General features: G+C 45.5%; 2 protein-coding genes across 3 annotated transcripts in view; one reads left to right on the forward strand and one right to left on the reverse strand.

Moving 5' to 3' along the window:
* The window catches only part of ATL2 (atlastin GTPase 2), a 55,539-nt gene extending 42,191 nt beyond the window's left edge, over positions 1-13,348 (reverse strand). For both annotated transcript variants that reach the window (XM_075267424.1, XM_075267423.1), the window contains exon 1: positions 13,239-13,348. In XM_075267424.1, the coding sequence (XP_075123525.1) occupies positions 13,239-13,320 (82 nt within the window). In that variant the 5' untranslated portion in view covers positions 13,321-13,348. The remainder of the gene's footprint in view (positions 1-13,238) is intronic.
* A 1,400-nt stretch (positions 13,349-14,748) lies between these two features.
* Positions 14,749-15,240, forward strand: LOC142196583 (small ribosomal subunit protein uS19-like). The gene has a single exon (XM_075266554.1). The coding sequence runs from the start codon at positions 14,767-14,769 to the stop codon at positions 15,199-15,201; it is 435 nt and encodes a 144-aa protein (XP_075122655.1). The 5' UTR covers positions 14,749-14,766; the 3' UTR covers positions 15,202-15,240.
* The last annotated feature ends 1,751 nt before the right edge of the window (positions 15,241-16,991 follow it).

Raw genomic sequence — 16,991 nt, forward strand, 5'->3', positions numbered from 1 at the left:
CAAATCCTACCGTAGCCTTGCCCATCCATCATAGGAATCAAGGATGCGGTAAGGTCAGGTCCTGACTCACGGTTGGATGGGATTTGCTGCTGTAGCACAGTCCTTATAATATAGAATTATTATGGCCGCCATTATATAACAGCTAGTTAATACTGACTGGTTCTATATGGATATCCTCAGCTCCTGCTGCTCTATGTTATGCTGTTAGGATCGGCTGAGTGTACTACGTCACAGCTCTTTGTAGAGATATGGAATATATTACGCCTCAGTATGTCCAGTTTTTTTTACTGCAATCCTTTAACAGTCTAGGCAGACTTGCAGCAATATCAGCGGTATCTTACGCCAGATGTTTGGCGACAGGACAAATCTTCCAATAGGTTACCAGCATCTGCCAAGAAGGTCGAGCGATAGGCTGGTTAGTATTTAGATCAGCTGTCATATCTCCGGGGATGGCGTGTTGCAGAAGTAGGTCAGGAGAACATTCCCACCCACTGACAGAAGAGAAGCCGCCTGTAACATCTTCACTCCTTCCGATATTAGGGAATAGAAGCGATATAAAACTCGCAGAGCAGATTCCTTGTGTTCACAAGCCGTAACGTAGAAACGGTTATGAATATAATCCCGGCACATGTCGCCAATTTACAAGTCTCTCGCACAGTTGTCTACTACCACGCTACGCAGAGGGCATCCATTATTCAGTGGCACCGGTGTTATTACACATACTGCTGACTGTCTATAGAGTAGGCCAAGAGAAAGTTATCGCCGCAGATGAGAAATACTCAGTCATGCAGCAGTATTACAGCATTAAGGGTATTACATAGGTCCCAGGTCATACATGACACTTTCTCATCACTCTCCTATTCTCAATAGACCCGTTCTTTCTGCATTATATCATCCATTCTTACTAATACATCTCTACTTGCCCAATTCCTTTAGGGGTGGGAGAGGCAGGGTGACCTGGATTTAGAGAAAAATTGCCCCAAAGTAGGAAACGCGATAAAATAAATCCTATATACTCAGTTGTTCTATCCCAGCCGATGATGATGATGATACAGCAGTGATATGCAGTTAGTCCCATACTAACATGTATGGCACATGACCTCAGTGGTCATGTGCCATACATGTTAGTATGGGACTAATTGCATAATGCAGAAAGAACAGGTCTATTGAGAATAGGAGAGTGATGAGAAAGTGTCATGTATGACCTGGGACCTATGTAATACCCTTAATGCTGTAATACTGCTGCATGACTGAGTATTTCTCATCTGCGGCGATAACTTTCTCTTGGCCTACTCTACTCTTTTATTATTTACTCTCTACTACTACTCTACACTTTTAGCTAGCCTACACTACACTACACTACACTACTCTACACTAGCCTACTCTACACTTTTATTATTTATTACTTTTATTCCTTACCAAGAAATCTTAGCAGGGCATGCATGGTGTAGTAAGTCCCTGTACCAGTCACATACATGTACGCCATGTCATCACTGCAGGACCTGTCTACAGAGACTAGTGGTGGAAATCACTGCTGGCATTGAACAGGAACGTGGTTTGCTTAAAAACTGGTGTGAAACCTCTAAAGAAAAGGATATCTTGCAACAAAAATCCAGTGGTACAAAGACCCACCCAGCCTAATGGAGGTGTGCCAAAGTGAATCACATATTACACCAATGGGCTGGTACTCACAGGACTTGTCTGTGCAGCTTCCAGGATACTGTGCTATGCTCTAAACAGGTATTAACCTATAGTAGGGGTGGCCCAACTTTTTGCCAAGAGGGCCAAATCTGGCTACATGAAAATTCCTGGGGGCCGACCATTCAGCCAGACATTCTTTTAACCAAAGATTATACAAGCAGTGTTATAGAGCGCTAGAAAGACTATGATGGCACTGACCATTTATGAAACGGACATGAAAGGGCCTCTAACATTAAAAGGTAAATTAAACTTTTGTGAATACCCATAATTTTAATTTCTTCAAACAAAGCTAAAAAATGAGCCCTATACAGTATGGTGGACCAGTGCAGAGGCCAGTATATGGGGGAGGGGGCCATACAGAGTCCCCTTCACTGGTCATTCCGATAGCAATATTAGGTCATTACTTACCCATCTGCTCGGCTGTCCCACTCTGTCTCCTTGCTCAGAGCGCAATGTTGTGATGTCATGTGGGCACGAAGGAGTAGCTGCAGACAGGCAAGTATTGTTACTTATCTTGTAGGTCACAGGCTCAATTTGGCTTACAAGCTCTACCAGCAGCAAAACCAGGTCAGTGGCTCTACTTCTCCCTGGTTCAGCAGATCGTTTTGACAACCGAATCACCAGAACCAGGCTGCATTCACTTACTGCGTGGCCCCCTCTTCAGCCTTCAATGGGCTCTGTGCACCACACATCAGGCTGCAATGAGGAAGGGCGAGGCGAATGGGGGGCCACCTGATGAGGGAAGAGGAACCCACGAGCATGAGCGGGGAGAAACTAAGTCCTGCTACCGGACCCCCCACTGTCTATATAAAAAAAGCAGTGGGGATCCAGTAAGGCCCCACAATGGCAACAGTGCTGACGGACCAGTGGAAATTGTAACTATGATCGCATTTGGCCCGCGAGCCAGACTTTGGACACACCTGATTTATGGGGATCTACCCTTCAATTGGTGGCACTAGGGGCACTTTTTTTTTTTTTTTTTTTACCAATGAGGTATTACTTTTATTCCTTACCAAGAAATCTTAGCAGGGCATGCATGGTGTAGTAAGTCCCTGTACCAGTCTCTCCTAAAGAGACATCATCCCTTCCAAACCACATCAAAATTAGCAAAATTTTGACACATAGGCAAGAGGAGAATTGTACTATACGTTATTGTAGATTGCTTACTTCTGCCACTTTGGATTACTTTGCACAGGGTTGAGTTTCACGTGGACTACTGTAACCAACAGGTGAATGATTTATTAATTCTCAGTACTGCTGTGTACATAGTATCGGAGGCAGCAGGCATTGCCTCCCAGGAATAATGGCATCTCAAGAACAATGGTCACAGGAACTCCCTCCTCTATATCAACAAGTGATTTTACTGATAAGTCAGGGCCACAGTTACATAGAGGATTCTGTAAATACGCACAGTCCAAATGTCAGGCCTCATGCACACAACTGGATTTTTGGTCTATCATAGAATTTGGTGACATTCATTCCTATGGCTCCATGCACACAGATGTATATTATATAATATAGTACTATAACCTATATTACCTAGCCACAAAATAGAGAAGGTCTAATGTAAATTTTTTCCCCCTATCAGTATGTCTTTTTTGGAATATGGGATGGAAATCCATGCAAACACGGGGAGAACATACAAACTCCTTGCAGATGGCTTTTTGCCCTTGGCGGGATTTGAACACCAGGACTCCAGCGCTGCAAGGCTACCACTGAGCCACCATGTGGCCCCTAAGGTCTAATTCTTGTCCATTTTTGTGGCTCGGTCCATGTATTCTATCGATAGGATAGGTGGAAAACACACTGTATACTGATGTCATTCATTACACTTTTCTCAGACTTCTACACAGCCATAATCTCATGGATGACATCATAGGACTAGTTCACATAGTTTTTTTTGTAGGCATATTTTGATGCTGAATCCGGCTCAAATCCGCCTGCGAAAATGGCCCCATTGACTTCAATGGGAGCGGCTCGCTATTTTTCCCCGCTAGCTAGTAGCGGAAAAAATAAGCGAGGTGCCCTATCTTGCCGCGGATTCTGCAGTTTGAGACACGCTCCTGTTTAGGCCCATTCATTCGAGCCTAATCAGGAGCGAGCTGCCGCAACGGAATGCCCATGCTGCATCGGCATCCTGTCGCAGCTAGCCGCGTGGAAAGTTCACATGGAAGAAATGGTTTCTGTCACCTTTTCCTCCGTGTGAACATACCCTTAGGTTACAATCACATGTCGCTGGTTTGTAAGGGCCTTCCATCAAGGGCACAGTAGAGGGCCAGTAAAGCGAGTTGAAGCCTTTGGACTATATTTTTCCTGATAAAAAAAAATATATATAAAAATTAACTAATTTGTTGAGAAAAGTATGTAAATGCAGCCTCTCAGGCATCCATAATACATTTTTATGGATTTTTAAAGATTTTTTTACAGTTAGACAAAGATTTTTTAATAAGGCATTACAGGAGAAAAAGTAATTTAACAAATCTTATTCATACACTGTAGAGATCAAGTAGCAGGCACAGTGAAATGCACTTCAAGGCTCTCGATTCTCAATAAATAAGGAAAAGATGGGTTGTGGAGTCGGTAGGCAAAAAACACCAATTCAGACTACTCTATGTTGCTACAACCCAACTCCTTCATAAATGGCCGAGTCATGGGGCCACACGCTGGCTCAGTGGTTAGCACTGCAGCCTTGCAGCGCTGGAGTCCTGGTGTTTAAATCCCGCCAAGGGCAAAAAAAAAAAAAAAACATCTGCAAGGAGTTTGTATGTAACCCTGTGTTTGCATGGATTTCCATCCCATATTCCAAAGACATACTGATAGGGGAAAAAATGTACATTGTGAGCTCTATATGGAACTGTCCAGCAGACTCCAACGTAAGGTGAGGTTCACATCTGTGTCAGAGATTACGTCAAAAACAAGAACAAGCATGAGTCGAGATGAATGTTGTCCACCGTATAATGCAGCGGTTCTCAACCTGTGGGTCACGACCCCAGCGGGGAATCTGGGGGCAGAGATGGAGGGAACATGAATCTGGGGGCAGAGATGGAGGGAACATGAAACGGGGCAGATGAAGAGGTTATATGAAACTGGGGGAGAGATAAAGGGGGGACATATAATTTACGGGTGACTGTAGGAGGATTACACTGTGGGAGCACGTGAAAAATGAATGAGAATGGGCGGAGTCCACATAAAAGTGGGCGGAGCCAAATTTGTCGCAGCGCGCTCTGCACGCCGCACATTTTATCCCTCTTTCTACTTTTCAAAAGTTGGGAGGTATGGGTTGTAGCAAAATTAAGGCCCGTTCACACAGGCACAGAGGGGGCAGATTATGGTGCGAAATCCACGTCATAATCCGCCCTCTCACAATGGAGGTCTATTTAGACCGCCAAGCTTGTTTTTTGCATGAGCGGCATGCTGACGCTCACGGAAAAAAAAACGTGGGCTGCCCTTTCTTCAGGTGGATTCCACAGCTCGGTGACCCGTGGCGTCCGCCTGGCGGTAGCAACCTCCCGAGTCGTCCCATTAATTTGAGCCGCGTCACTCTCAGTGCCTAAATCCGATATACCACCCCCTGTGTGAACTAGCCCTTACAGTTATGAAGTAGCCACCAAAATTATTTTTTGGTTTGGGGTCACCGCAACATGAGGAACTGTATTGCAGGGTCACGGCATTAGAAAGGTTGAGAACCACTGGTATAATGGATCTGCTCAGCTGTGTTTTGAGGTTTTTCAGGACAGAAAAATAGAAAAGAATCTAAATGCGGAAGAAATCCTAGTATACCATAGACCCGGGGTCGGCAACCCCCAGCATGTGTTCCAAGAGCATAAGTTCTCGCCAAAATGAAACTGCTATTGTTATACTGTGGGGTATCTTCAGACCCCAGAGTATAATAAGCGGAGCCCCAGGAGAGGTGATCAAACATAAAAAAAATACCGTTACCTTCCCTGCGCTCCATTCTCTTCAACGCTTCTGCATGACGTAAGAGACAGCTGAGAGGGCCTTTATGCCGACATGACCCCTGAGACCCAATCAGCGATCACTGACTTCAAGCAGAATCACCGACGATAACGGAGCGGCTCCAGAGCGCAGGGAAGGTGAGTAACATCATTTTCGTCATATGACGAGACAGCACGCGACGTTGCTTCAGCAATAGATTTGGTAACAGTTATTAAACTCATCTGCTACGGAAATCATTCAGAAAGTAGGTCCATAAGGCAGAGAGTGCAGGAAATTTTTCATTTCCTGTTCCCTAGAGCAGAGATTAGGAGAGAAACCGAATATCAAAGATAAAACTACTACACCGGGACTAAGGTGAACTGGACAAAATAAAAGGAAGGGAGGGAGTTTTTCCTGTTACTTCTGGAGGTGGCCATATGGCGGTACCCACAAGGAGGGCGACGCTTGCAATTTTACTTTTTTTGTATTTCCATCACCTGCAAGAGAACCCTGTGTAATCTAAGATTATATAGCCAGGACTATTTGCATGATCTGGGATGGCAGTGGCCGAAAATAAAACGCAGATCACATGAACCATGAATCCTTGCCCAGTAAGCATAGAAAAGCACGCTCCATTTACAAGTGTCCTGACTTGGCACCGAGGCCTGTAACTTGGTCGATGTGTATTTATGGACGGCTTCTTTCAGACATTGCCTCTCCTTGTGGATCGATACGAAGGAACCTGCTAGGGAGGAAGCAGAACCCAGTTTGCTGCTTAACTAGAAAATGTCCCCTCCCTCTGATAAGGTGCAGTTCACATTGAGTTTTGTAAAAACTTTCTGAATATGCATCAGAAATGATTCTGAAGTATACACCTAAATAGTTATTTGGCGCCATTCACCTGAGCAGCTCTACTTTACTAAACAGCTCTGACATCGTCCTATCGATAGGAGATGACTTGCTTTGATGGGAAAACCCATTGAAAGTCTAAGGCCGAACATATAAGAGGCAGCTAAGAACAAAAAGAAGTTAAAAATGGGTTTGATGACTTTTCTGAAGCATTTGTCATTGAGCCTTTGATGCATTTTCTATGCACTCTCTCTTCCTCCATTCAATCTATAGGGGGAAAAGCAGCTTTTCCACAGCTCTATATTGCTGATTAACCGAACATTCACTTTGTTGGCAATGTAAAATTCAGCGTTTTTTTTCCCCACTGTGCTTCCATAATGTAGACCCTTAACCTTAAAGGGATCCTATCATTCAATCACTTTTTTTTCTAACACCTCAGAATAGCCTTAAGAAAGGCTATTCGTCTCCTACCTTTTGATGTCTTCTCCGCGCCGCCATTCACCTAAAATGTGTGTCGGTAAGTAAATGAGTTCTTTCACAGCACTGGAGGCGGGCCCCAGCGCTCAAACAGCACTAGGGGAGTCCCCAATGCTGCCAGAGAACTCTCCAGCGCCGCCTCCGGCAAGCCGACTGCGCATGCCCGCCGGCCACGAGAAAATGGGCGCTTACAAAACTATGTAAGCGGCCATTTTTCTTGTGGCCGCGAGCATGCTCAGGCGGCTTGCCCTAGAAGTTACAAGCTGCCATTGGAAGAAGAACTCGCTGCAGAAGAAGATGGAGGCGGCGCTGGAGAGTTCTCTGGCAGCAATGTGGATGCCCCCAGTGCTGTTTGAGCGCTGGGGCCCGGCCCCAGTGCTGCAAAGAACTCATTTACATACCGACACAAACCGGGATTTTAGGCCAACGACAGCGCAGAGAAGACAACAAAAGGTAGGAGACAAATAGCCTTTTTTAAAGAGGACTTTTCACCATATCTGGGCACATGCAGTGTTATATACTGCCGGAAAGCTGACAGTGCGCTGAATTCAGCGCACTGTCGGCTTTCCCGATCTGTGCCCGGTGTGAAGAGCTTACGGTCCGGTACCGTAGCTCTTCTATGGTCAGAAGGGCATTTCTGACCATTAGCCAGGAACGTCCTTCTGCCTCGCGGCGCCTATCGCGCTGAATTCAGCGCACTGTCAGCTTTCCGGCAGTATATAACACTGCATGTGCCCAGATATGGTGAAAGGTCCTCTTTAAGTCTATTCCTACGTGTTAGTTAGAAAAAAAAAGTGATTGAATGATAGGATCCCTTTAAGGCTAAAGCCCCATGGGATGGAAACACCGCGCTAAAGCGATGCGGGAAGAAATGTGGCGGGAATACATCACGGTTCTTCCCGCAGCACTTTGAACAGAAAATTAACAGAGGTTTCCTCCGCGGACTCTCTCTTACCATTATATCTACGGGAAAGCCGCCGGCGTTTCCCTAGATATAATTAACATGCTGCGATTTCCAAAATCCGGATTTGGAAATCACAGCGTGTTCGCGCTGTAGATTTTAACGCAAAGCGGGCATGGGATTCGCATGAATCCCATCCACTTTGCTGTTACTGTATAACACTGATTCTTCCAGCGGCGTTTCCAGCCCGTGGGGCCCCGGCCTAAAGAGGTTGTCCAGGATAATTTTTTTTCCTCACCTGTCCCCAGTGATCTGGTGTCTTCCCAGCATGGTCTGGTCCTGCTGTTTTTTGTGGGAGTCCTGCCTGGGTGTGACATTGCGTGTCCCTTCTGCTGAGGCCACTGATTGGCCTTTGCGGTCACGTGACCACTGAGGCCAATTAGTGGCCTAAGGAAAGCGACGTCACAGGTAGTGACCTCCCACGTCCTTCACTGAGGCCGCTGTCCAAAGTAAACACCAGAGCAGCAGGACTGGAGCACCAGGGTCAGGCGAGTATGTTGTTCCCCCCCTACCCAATTAAAAATACATACAATTTTTTTTTTTTTTTTTAAATAAACCCATTTTTTTTTTTATTTAAACCTGTAAAGAGTGCCATCTGATCCATGTACACTTGATAACGGGGTCTATACTCATATACGCGTAGTGTGTTATGTGTTGATGAATAAAGAAGTTTGTGATAGAACTTTCTTAGGTCAAGCGCGGTTCCTTTCTTCTGACCCATCCGGGCTCTGCTCCTGGTCCACTGGCATCTTCCTGACACCTTACGCTGGGTTCACACCAGGGTCCGGCCGTGAACACCGGAGAGCGTTTTGTGCTCTCCGCGGCGAAACTGTTTTTTTTTGTTTTTTTTTTTAAAACCGGACACAAAGTCCTGCATGTCCGACTTTGCGTATGGTTAAAAAAAAAAAAAAAACTGTTTTGCAGCTCAGTGATGACTTGTTTTTTTCCTCGTATGAATTATTGAAATGAATGGAGACTGGTTTCAGGTGGAATTTGGAGCGGATTTTGAGGCAGAGTCTGAAAGCTCTGCAGCAAATTTCTCAGTGTGAACATACCTTTGCTCTTCTTACACTAGCCTTGACAATGCATACAAAGTGCATGCTGTATCACTGGGCAGACACAGCCACACACAGCATACGTCTGCACTTTCTTATCTTATACTGCAAGTAAAGCAAACAGATCCACGGCAAAGAAACTTACAAAACTCAAACATATGCTCAAAATACAAGCGTGTGCTCTTTGCTTGTATACGACAACCATGTTGCGTAATACACCAATGTTTATATGGGGGGGGGGGACTCTCCTCTTCAAGGGTCTCTTTCAGATCTTAGAATGCCTATAGAGCTATGTATTTGGTTGGAGCAGAGACATATCATTGGGGCCACAAACCGATGAAGAAATGCAGATATAACTGTCTTTTTATACATATCAAATCAATCTGCAAGTGCACTAGGGGAGGAGCCCGATTTCCCTAATTTTCGTCAGCTGGACTCACTCTTGCATTGGAGTCTTCGTCATAGAATCCACAGAGAGAAATCCTGCAAGAAGGTCTTCTCTCTCCACCAGTTTCGGTAAAAAAACCCAAAACAATTGAAACCCAATAGACCCCTATGGGGTCCGCAGGTTTCCACATGTAACCACTTTTTAAGGACAGGGTCTCCATCTTTCAGGTCCCCATGTGGACCCAAACAATAGTGTGAACCTAGCATTACAGATACAAAGGCTTCAGCTCACCTGTCTTCCCTTTTAGGACAAGTTCATACAGTTTTTTGGTTAGGGTTTTGAGGCCGTATTCGCCTCAAAACCCTGACCAAAAAGATGGCTCCTACTGAAATCAATGGGAGCCGCTCAGGACTTTTTTCGGGGGCCTTTTCTTCCGGCTCCCGGAAAAAAAGAAGCGAGATGCTCATTCTTCACGAGGAGCCACCTCGCGATTCGGCCTGAAGACACTCCCTCCTCCCAACTAGGCCCATTCATTGGGCCCAATCCAGAGCAGAGTGCGCGGCTGGAGTCACGGCTCCCCGGTTTTTGAATCGGAACCTGAGGCCGCCTTCGATTCAATCCAAAAAACCCAGTGTGAACTTACCCTTACAATGACTAGTATTTGCACTCTCTGCTTCCAGACAACTGTGGTGCAGCTTGGACATTTAAGACTCCCTTTATAGAGACCCCACTATATCACCCCTTCAATCACAATCTAGCCTACACAGTGTGACATTACACCAGTCGTGTGTGTATATACACCATGGAGTTATTCAGAACAGACCTTTGGCGAGAGCCTAAAAGCAGCACTTCCCATAGGAGTTGCCTGGTCACCTTTCCTACACTACAATCACTTCCTAACATCACAACACATCGCTGCAAACAAGTGCTCACTCATTCTCCAAGAATGACCCAGCTCCTACAGACAGCAGCATATGGTCATCCAAGGAGGACAGCCCCGGGTCAATGGCAGGGTGGCTGCAGCTGTCACACAGCTCTACTGCTTGACAAGTCAATGGATTTAATACTGAACACAAGGGCAGCCCTGCAGGACATATGTGCACAGGAGCTGTATGGGGTTTGTAGACAGGACAGCGATAAGCCTTAATTTATATAGTGCCAACAAAACAATAAAAGACGTCATGGAGAGAAACAAGGCACAGAAAATTCAGGCGCAAAGAGAGTTAGTTGTAGGGAAAAAAAAATAATTCCACTTTAAGTTGACTTGCACAATAATATAAATGGACTGGATTTCATCATGGCCGATCCACATAGTGGAGTAAGGGTGTCTGAGAAATACTAATACCCATCTACATACTACAATACACATGCACCCTCAGACTGGCAGAAAGTCCATGTTTGCAGGGTAGTCAGGAAGAACAACTGAGGAGCAAGGACCCATTCCTCCATCAAAGGGGTATTCTCATATCAGACTTTTATGGCCTACCTACAAGATACACCATAAACATCTTATAGGTGCAGGTCCCACCAGCCCTGAGAGTCAAAGAGGGTCATCCATTAACCCTTAAGTACTATCATACACACCATAAACATATCATTGTGATAGAAACCATGACAGTATTTAAGGGTTAAAGGCAGTCATCCCCAATCCCCAGGGATTACTTCTATAGGGGGGATAAAACAGCACAGCCTGCTTGACTGTTTCTTTAAAGGGGTTGCCCTATTAAAGAGGACCTTTGATGTCCTCTGACATCAGCGGTATTATACATCCCTAGAAATCCTGTGTGCTGATGGTATGCGCTCCGGTGCCAGAGTTTCAGGGAAGGAATATCACTCCACTCTGACACCGAAGTATATACACCATCAAAGCTGACCGTACGCCGTCAGCTATCTAGTGGTATATAATACCGCTGATGTCAGAAGACATGAAACGTCCTCTGTAAAGACACATATAAGGCCCGGTTCACATCTGCGTTCAGGTTTCAGCTTATATGAATTAAAAAGTGGTTACCTAAAGAAACCCACAGACACCATAGACTATAATGGGGTCTGTGTGGTTTCCGTTCGGATTGTGCACGAAACGTGCAGAGAGAAAATTACTGCTTGTAGGACCTCTATCTCTGCATGTTTGGTACAGAAACTACATGGACCCCATTATAGTCTATGAGGTTGTTGAGTTTCCCAGTAACTGCTTTTTTTACGCGTATAGGTTTTTGTTTGGGGGAGGGTGCCCAAGTGGACTCCACACACAGAAACCGGAACGCAGATGTGAACCAGGCCTAAACATCATATCACCAGGAGTCTGACCGCTAGGGACCCCAGAAACTAGGAGAACAAGGGATGGAAATTCCACCATGCCTCCTCCAAGTGAATGAAGGGCCGATGCACTTTAAGGACCAGAGATCGATTCTCTGATACGGGGCTGCAAAGAACTTTCAGTCCCCCATTTTCCTGATCGCTGGAGGATCTAGCAGTTGGCCCCCCGCAATGGGACACTTACCCTCTATTATGTGGAAAGGGGATGTGTCTCTTTTTAACGGGACATCCCCTTTAAGGAAAAAAATAAATAAAAATCTAGCAGACTATACTGCGTTCTCTCATCCCTCCTCCCTTAGAATATGTGATCAGTGAGAGTCTAACACCCATGACCCCCACCAATCACAAGTGTAAGGTCATCAATATGTAAGTGCTGGAAAGGCCCTTCTAGGCTCGGGCTATACAATCAGTTCAGCAGCGACACATATCACACAGCCAAAGATCAGCGTTGTACTGCCTGAATCACAGCTAGGGATAGTGAACGTAGCGCAACTGGAAGTCGCTGTAAACCGCGACACGTCAAGTCATATCAGTCAAACTTACAACATTTGTCACTGGCTAGTGCAGGCGGCAACACCACAGTCACCATGCAGGACTTCGCAGAAGAAGCGCCTCTCTTGCCCATGGCTACATCTGGTATTGCAGCGGTCATACTAACAACTCTGACACATTAATTCAGGGCTGATTTTATACAATATGGAGGGTCCCCTCACTTCCCATTATACACTTCAGAACAGGATGACTACATGGGCACAAGAGGTCTGTGTTGGCACTGGCGATCAGTGTGGTGACTGATCTGTCCAACTACTGGCACCAAACGTTTATGGTGCTCTGTCCTTGGTGGTAGGAAAGATGGCTACTAGAAGTGGCTTTATGGCAAATGCCCCCTCTCACAGTCCTTGATCCGAAGATCTGGTTGCTGAGAACTTACTACTGAATAATATCACTATCCCTATCAACCAATCATGACTCAGCATCAAGCATGGTATGGTTCTGATGGGGGAGGCAGCTGGGCAATGAAGCCAAACCCATCTAGGTAAGAACTGGGGATAAAAGACTCTCACTAACATGAATCTATAGACATAGTGGTGTACACAGGGGTCAGCCATATCAGACCACCAGTCACCCTCAATGCTGAGGGGTCACCAGGAGTGCCAGCTATAGGCAGGTATATGGTAGAAGAGGGGCACAGCGGCATTGTATGCGAATGGTGGCGCCAGGCTGCTGCGCCTTGTTATTGTGTATACGGGGGGTGACAGGTGTGAGGAGGGCACAGTCACATGGGCGGACCGTTAGGGCTCCTGCCAGGATATATACATTCACCGTATACACGGAGATCCGCACGGCCTCGCGTCACGTGACAGGACAGTACCTACGCGCTCTTAACCCCCTCACACCCAAAGAGGACGCCGAGTAACGTCACAGCTGCGCACACCGTCCCAGTGCCCCCCGTATCCAGCAGTGCTGATCTATCCCGCCGCCCTCGCAGCTTGTCCGTGCCCGCCCCTGAGAACACCCGCTGCCCCCCGCCATTCCTTGTCAGAACGCCCATTACCTGGCTCGTCAATGTGATTCATTTTCCAGCTTCTGTTCGAATCGAGCCGATTCCGATTCCTCAGCGATCCTCTCTCCGCCATCTTGTCTCTTGGTTTTGAAATAAGCCCCGCCCGCTCTGCTTACGTCACGCCCAGTCTCCGCAGTCGGAGAGGTGCTCCTGGATTTCTGGAAGGCCCGCCTCCTGACGAGTGCGCACGCGCGGCAGTTCTGCACTGACAAGAGTTTGTGAGGCTGGAGCTTATGTAAACTCGTTCACAGCGCGATATGGACATGCGGTTCTGGCGTGCGCTTCTGTTGTTACTCGGAAGTGCTGATATGGATCCGGGAATTCTGTGTGACATTGTAGTACATGTCATGGCGGGAGTGTGATGCCCTTTCAAGGACAGTGTCACTGGGTGTATATTCATTGCAATCATTGCTGGTGATCCGGCCATTTGCGTTAGTAAATAGATGTCAGTAAATAAATATATGCCTTGCTGTTCCAAATTTGGGCTCCGTTCACACAATGGCATCTATCGTGCATGTATGATCAATCATAGTAATAGCCTATGCACACATTTATTACTATGGCACCATAGTGTGGGGCAGGGGGTGGATTTAAATTTTTAAAACAGGTTCTGTGAAATGTTGCACCTCATCCAGAGTGTTCTCTGTCCCTTACATTAAATGCTCCCCTAATATATTAAAGGGGTTAACCACCTTTCTTATATTGATGCTGATCCTAAGTAGAGGCCAATAATATTATGTGTAGAGGTCAACAGCCAGAACCCCTGCAGATCAGCTGTTCTGCAGCATCCCCATGACGATCAGTAACGGTTACCGATCATCATAGGGATGCTGCCCTAGTATTGCAGTCTATGGGGGCGTTCACACTACCGTCTGTGTCCGACAGCTAGTGTCCGCTCCTAATGTCCGTGCGAGATTTTGAACGGACACTAGGAGCGGACACTACCTGTCGGACACAGATAGTAGTGTGAACGCCCCCTATGTCACGAGAGATCTGAAGATCATATGCTAAGTTAAAAAAGAAAAAAAAAGTTTTTAAAAAGAAAAGTTTAAATCCCCCCCTTTCCCTAGATCACATATAAATATGTGACAAATAAAAGTCAAAACACATTAGATATCTCTAAGTATGAAACTGCCCAAACTGTTAAATGGGGATAACGTCTATCCTTAGGGAGAGACCACCTTTTCAGGTGTGTGGAGACTTATACAGCCATACAGTAGTTACTCCACTGCAAGGGAAGAATATGCAAATCTGTCTCCCAAGATGTAAACAGGGCGATAGTGCCTCTGTTATGCTGCCCTCTATGGGAAGCACCCTGAACATCATGCCCGACTTTCCCAGAAGTCTTTACTGCATAATGCGGGGTTATAACCAAATCAATTTCTCAGCTACGGACGGCACCGTTTCTGTCTGCTTGGACTTCATCAGCGCGGCAAACTGTTAAAGGGATTCCATCATTAAAATCCCATTTATCAATCACACATAGGAATTGGAATTTCCTCCCTGACTGCTGGACAAGATGGCGGACGCAGAACAGAAGAATAGGACCTTTACAAAGTTCACCTACAGAGGTGTGGACCTGGAGCAACTGCTCGATTTGTCCTATGAGCAGGTCATGCAGCTGTACTGCGCCCATCAATGCCAGCGTCTGAACAGAGGTCTGCATCGCAAGCAGAATTCTCTTCTAAAGCGTCACCTTATGGATAAGAAGGAAGCCCCTCTCATGGAAAAACCAGAGGTCATTAAGACTCATCTGAGAGACATGATCATTTTGCCAGAAATGGTAGGCAGCATGGTGGGAGTTTACAATGGCAAATCCTTCAATCAAGTTGAAATAAAGCCTGAAATGATTGGCCATTATCTGGGGGAATTCTCCATCACTTACAAGCCTGTAAAACACTGCAGACCTGCTATTGGTGCCACCCAGTCTTCCAGGTTTATTCCACTGAAGTAACACGCTAATGTTGTAAATAAAGGTGGTTTTTCCAGTCAATAGCCTTAAAGGCTATTCTTCTCTTACCTTTATATGTCTTCTCCTCAAGCAAAGCCGACTGCGCATGCCCGGCAGCCACAAGAAAATGGTCGATTACACAGTAAGATATGTAAGCGGCCATTTTCTTGTGGTCACGGGCATGTGCAGTCGGCTCTGCTCGAGGCCTGAGGGCAGTGCCGACTGCGCATACCTAGGAGATTGAAACCCAGGATGGAAGAAGAGAGGGAGAGGCCGTTCCTGAAGAAGATGGAGGCGGCGCTGGAGATTTCTCTCGAAGCATTGGGGATGCCCCCAGGGCTGTTTGAGCACTAGGGACCGCCCCCAGTGCTGCGAGAGAACTCATTTGCATACAGACGAAAAACGGGATTTCTACCAAATGGCGGCGTGGAAAAGACATCTAAAGATAGAAGAAGAATAGCCTTTCTTAAGGATATTCCTACATGTTAGGGGCAAAAAAAAATGTGATTTTAATGATAGAATCCCTTTAAAATATAAAAACAATTGTCCCATTGGGGAAACGCCACTGCAGAAAAAAATATATTCTAATGGCTGAATTGGCTTCTTTTTTTTTTTTTTTGCTAAAAAATGGAATAAAAAGTGATCAAAACATCAAACAGTTGTGGCTAGCCACGGCAGTAACAATTTGGTCCGAATTCTGACGCGGCTTCCCGTGTCAAACTCTGGACCAAAAACCTCACGTGTGAACTAACCCTCACACAGCTCCGTATACTGAAATAAAAAAATTTTGTTGTAAAGTTGTTAAAACATGAAAAAAATATATAAATTTCGTATTTCCCTGATCGTACCAACCTGAAAAATAAAGTTAATATAGCATTTTTACCACATTGGAAGCCGTAAAAACAAAACCGGTAAGAAAATGGCGGTACTGCATTTTTTTTTTTCAATTCCACCTCATTCTGATTTTTCTATCAAATTCCCAGTACATTGTACAGAATAATAAATGTGTGTGGGGGGTGGGAGGAGGATGGTCATACACTGCGGGTGGGCTTTAAAAAGGGGATCATATACAGTATGGAGGCCATAAAAAGGGATCAGGTAGTGTGTGGGAGGCAGAAAAGCGGTCACTTAATGTGGGGTGGCCATAAGAAAGGGTCACATATTGTGTTGGGGGCTAAAAAAAAAGGAGGACGTATACTGTGTGGAGGCTAAATTAGAAAAGGGGGTCATATACCATGTAATTGTCTAAAAAAGGAGGTTATATGCAGTGGGGGGGGGGGGGGCTAGAAAAAAGGGGGTCATATACTGTGCAATTATTTAAAAAAGGAGGTCATATACCATGTAATTGGCCAGAAAACGGGGTTTATATACTGTGTGATGGACAAGAAATACACATAATACCAATACATATATCAAAAATATAACTTTTTTTTAACTAGAGTTACAAATATCACAAAATTATTGATATTTCTAGATGTGACACAGCACATGAGTTAAGCTAGAGGGTTTGTTTTTTTTACCGAATTTTGATATACCGAACTCAAAAGGTTTCAATCACTGGGACAGGGGATAAGTGTCAGTGCACTTGTGTGACCAGCGCTCCATCACCGCTATAGGGCTTTCAGGACTGCAATCTCTATCCGGGACCTCTGGCGATGTGACACTGTGCCCCTATCCTGTTGATAGGGAATAAGTATTTTTAATCGGACAACCCCTTTAAGTTTTGACATTATATAAAGCTAAAGTGTACGAAAGTAGTAAAAACTGATGATAAAGGGAACAGCAATGCACAC

Source organism: Leptodactylus fuscus, chromosome 3 (genome assembly GCF_031893055.1).
Source record: "Leptodactylus fuscus isolate aLepFus1 chromosome 3, aLepFus1.hap2, whole genome shotgun sequence".
NCBI classification, from domain to species: Eukaryota; Metazoa; Chordata; class Amphibia; order Anura; family Leptodactylidae; genus Leptodactylus; species Leptodactylus fuscus.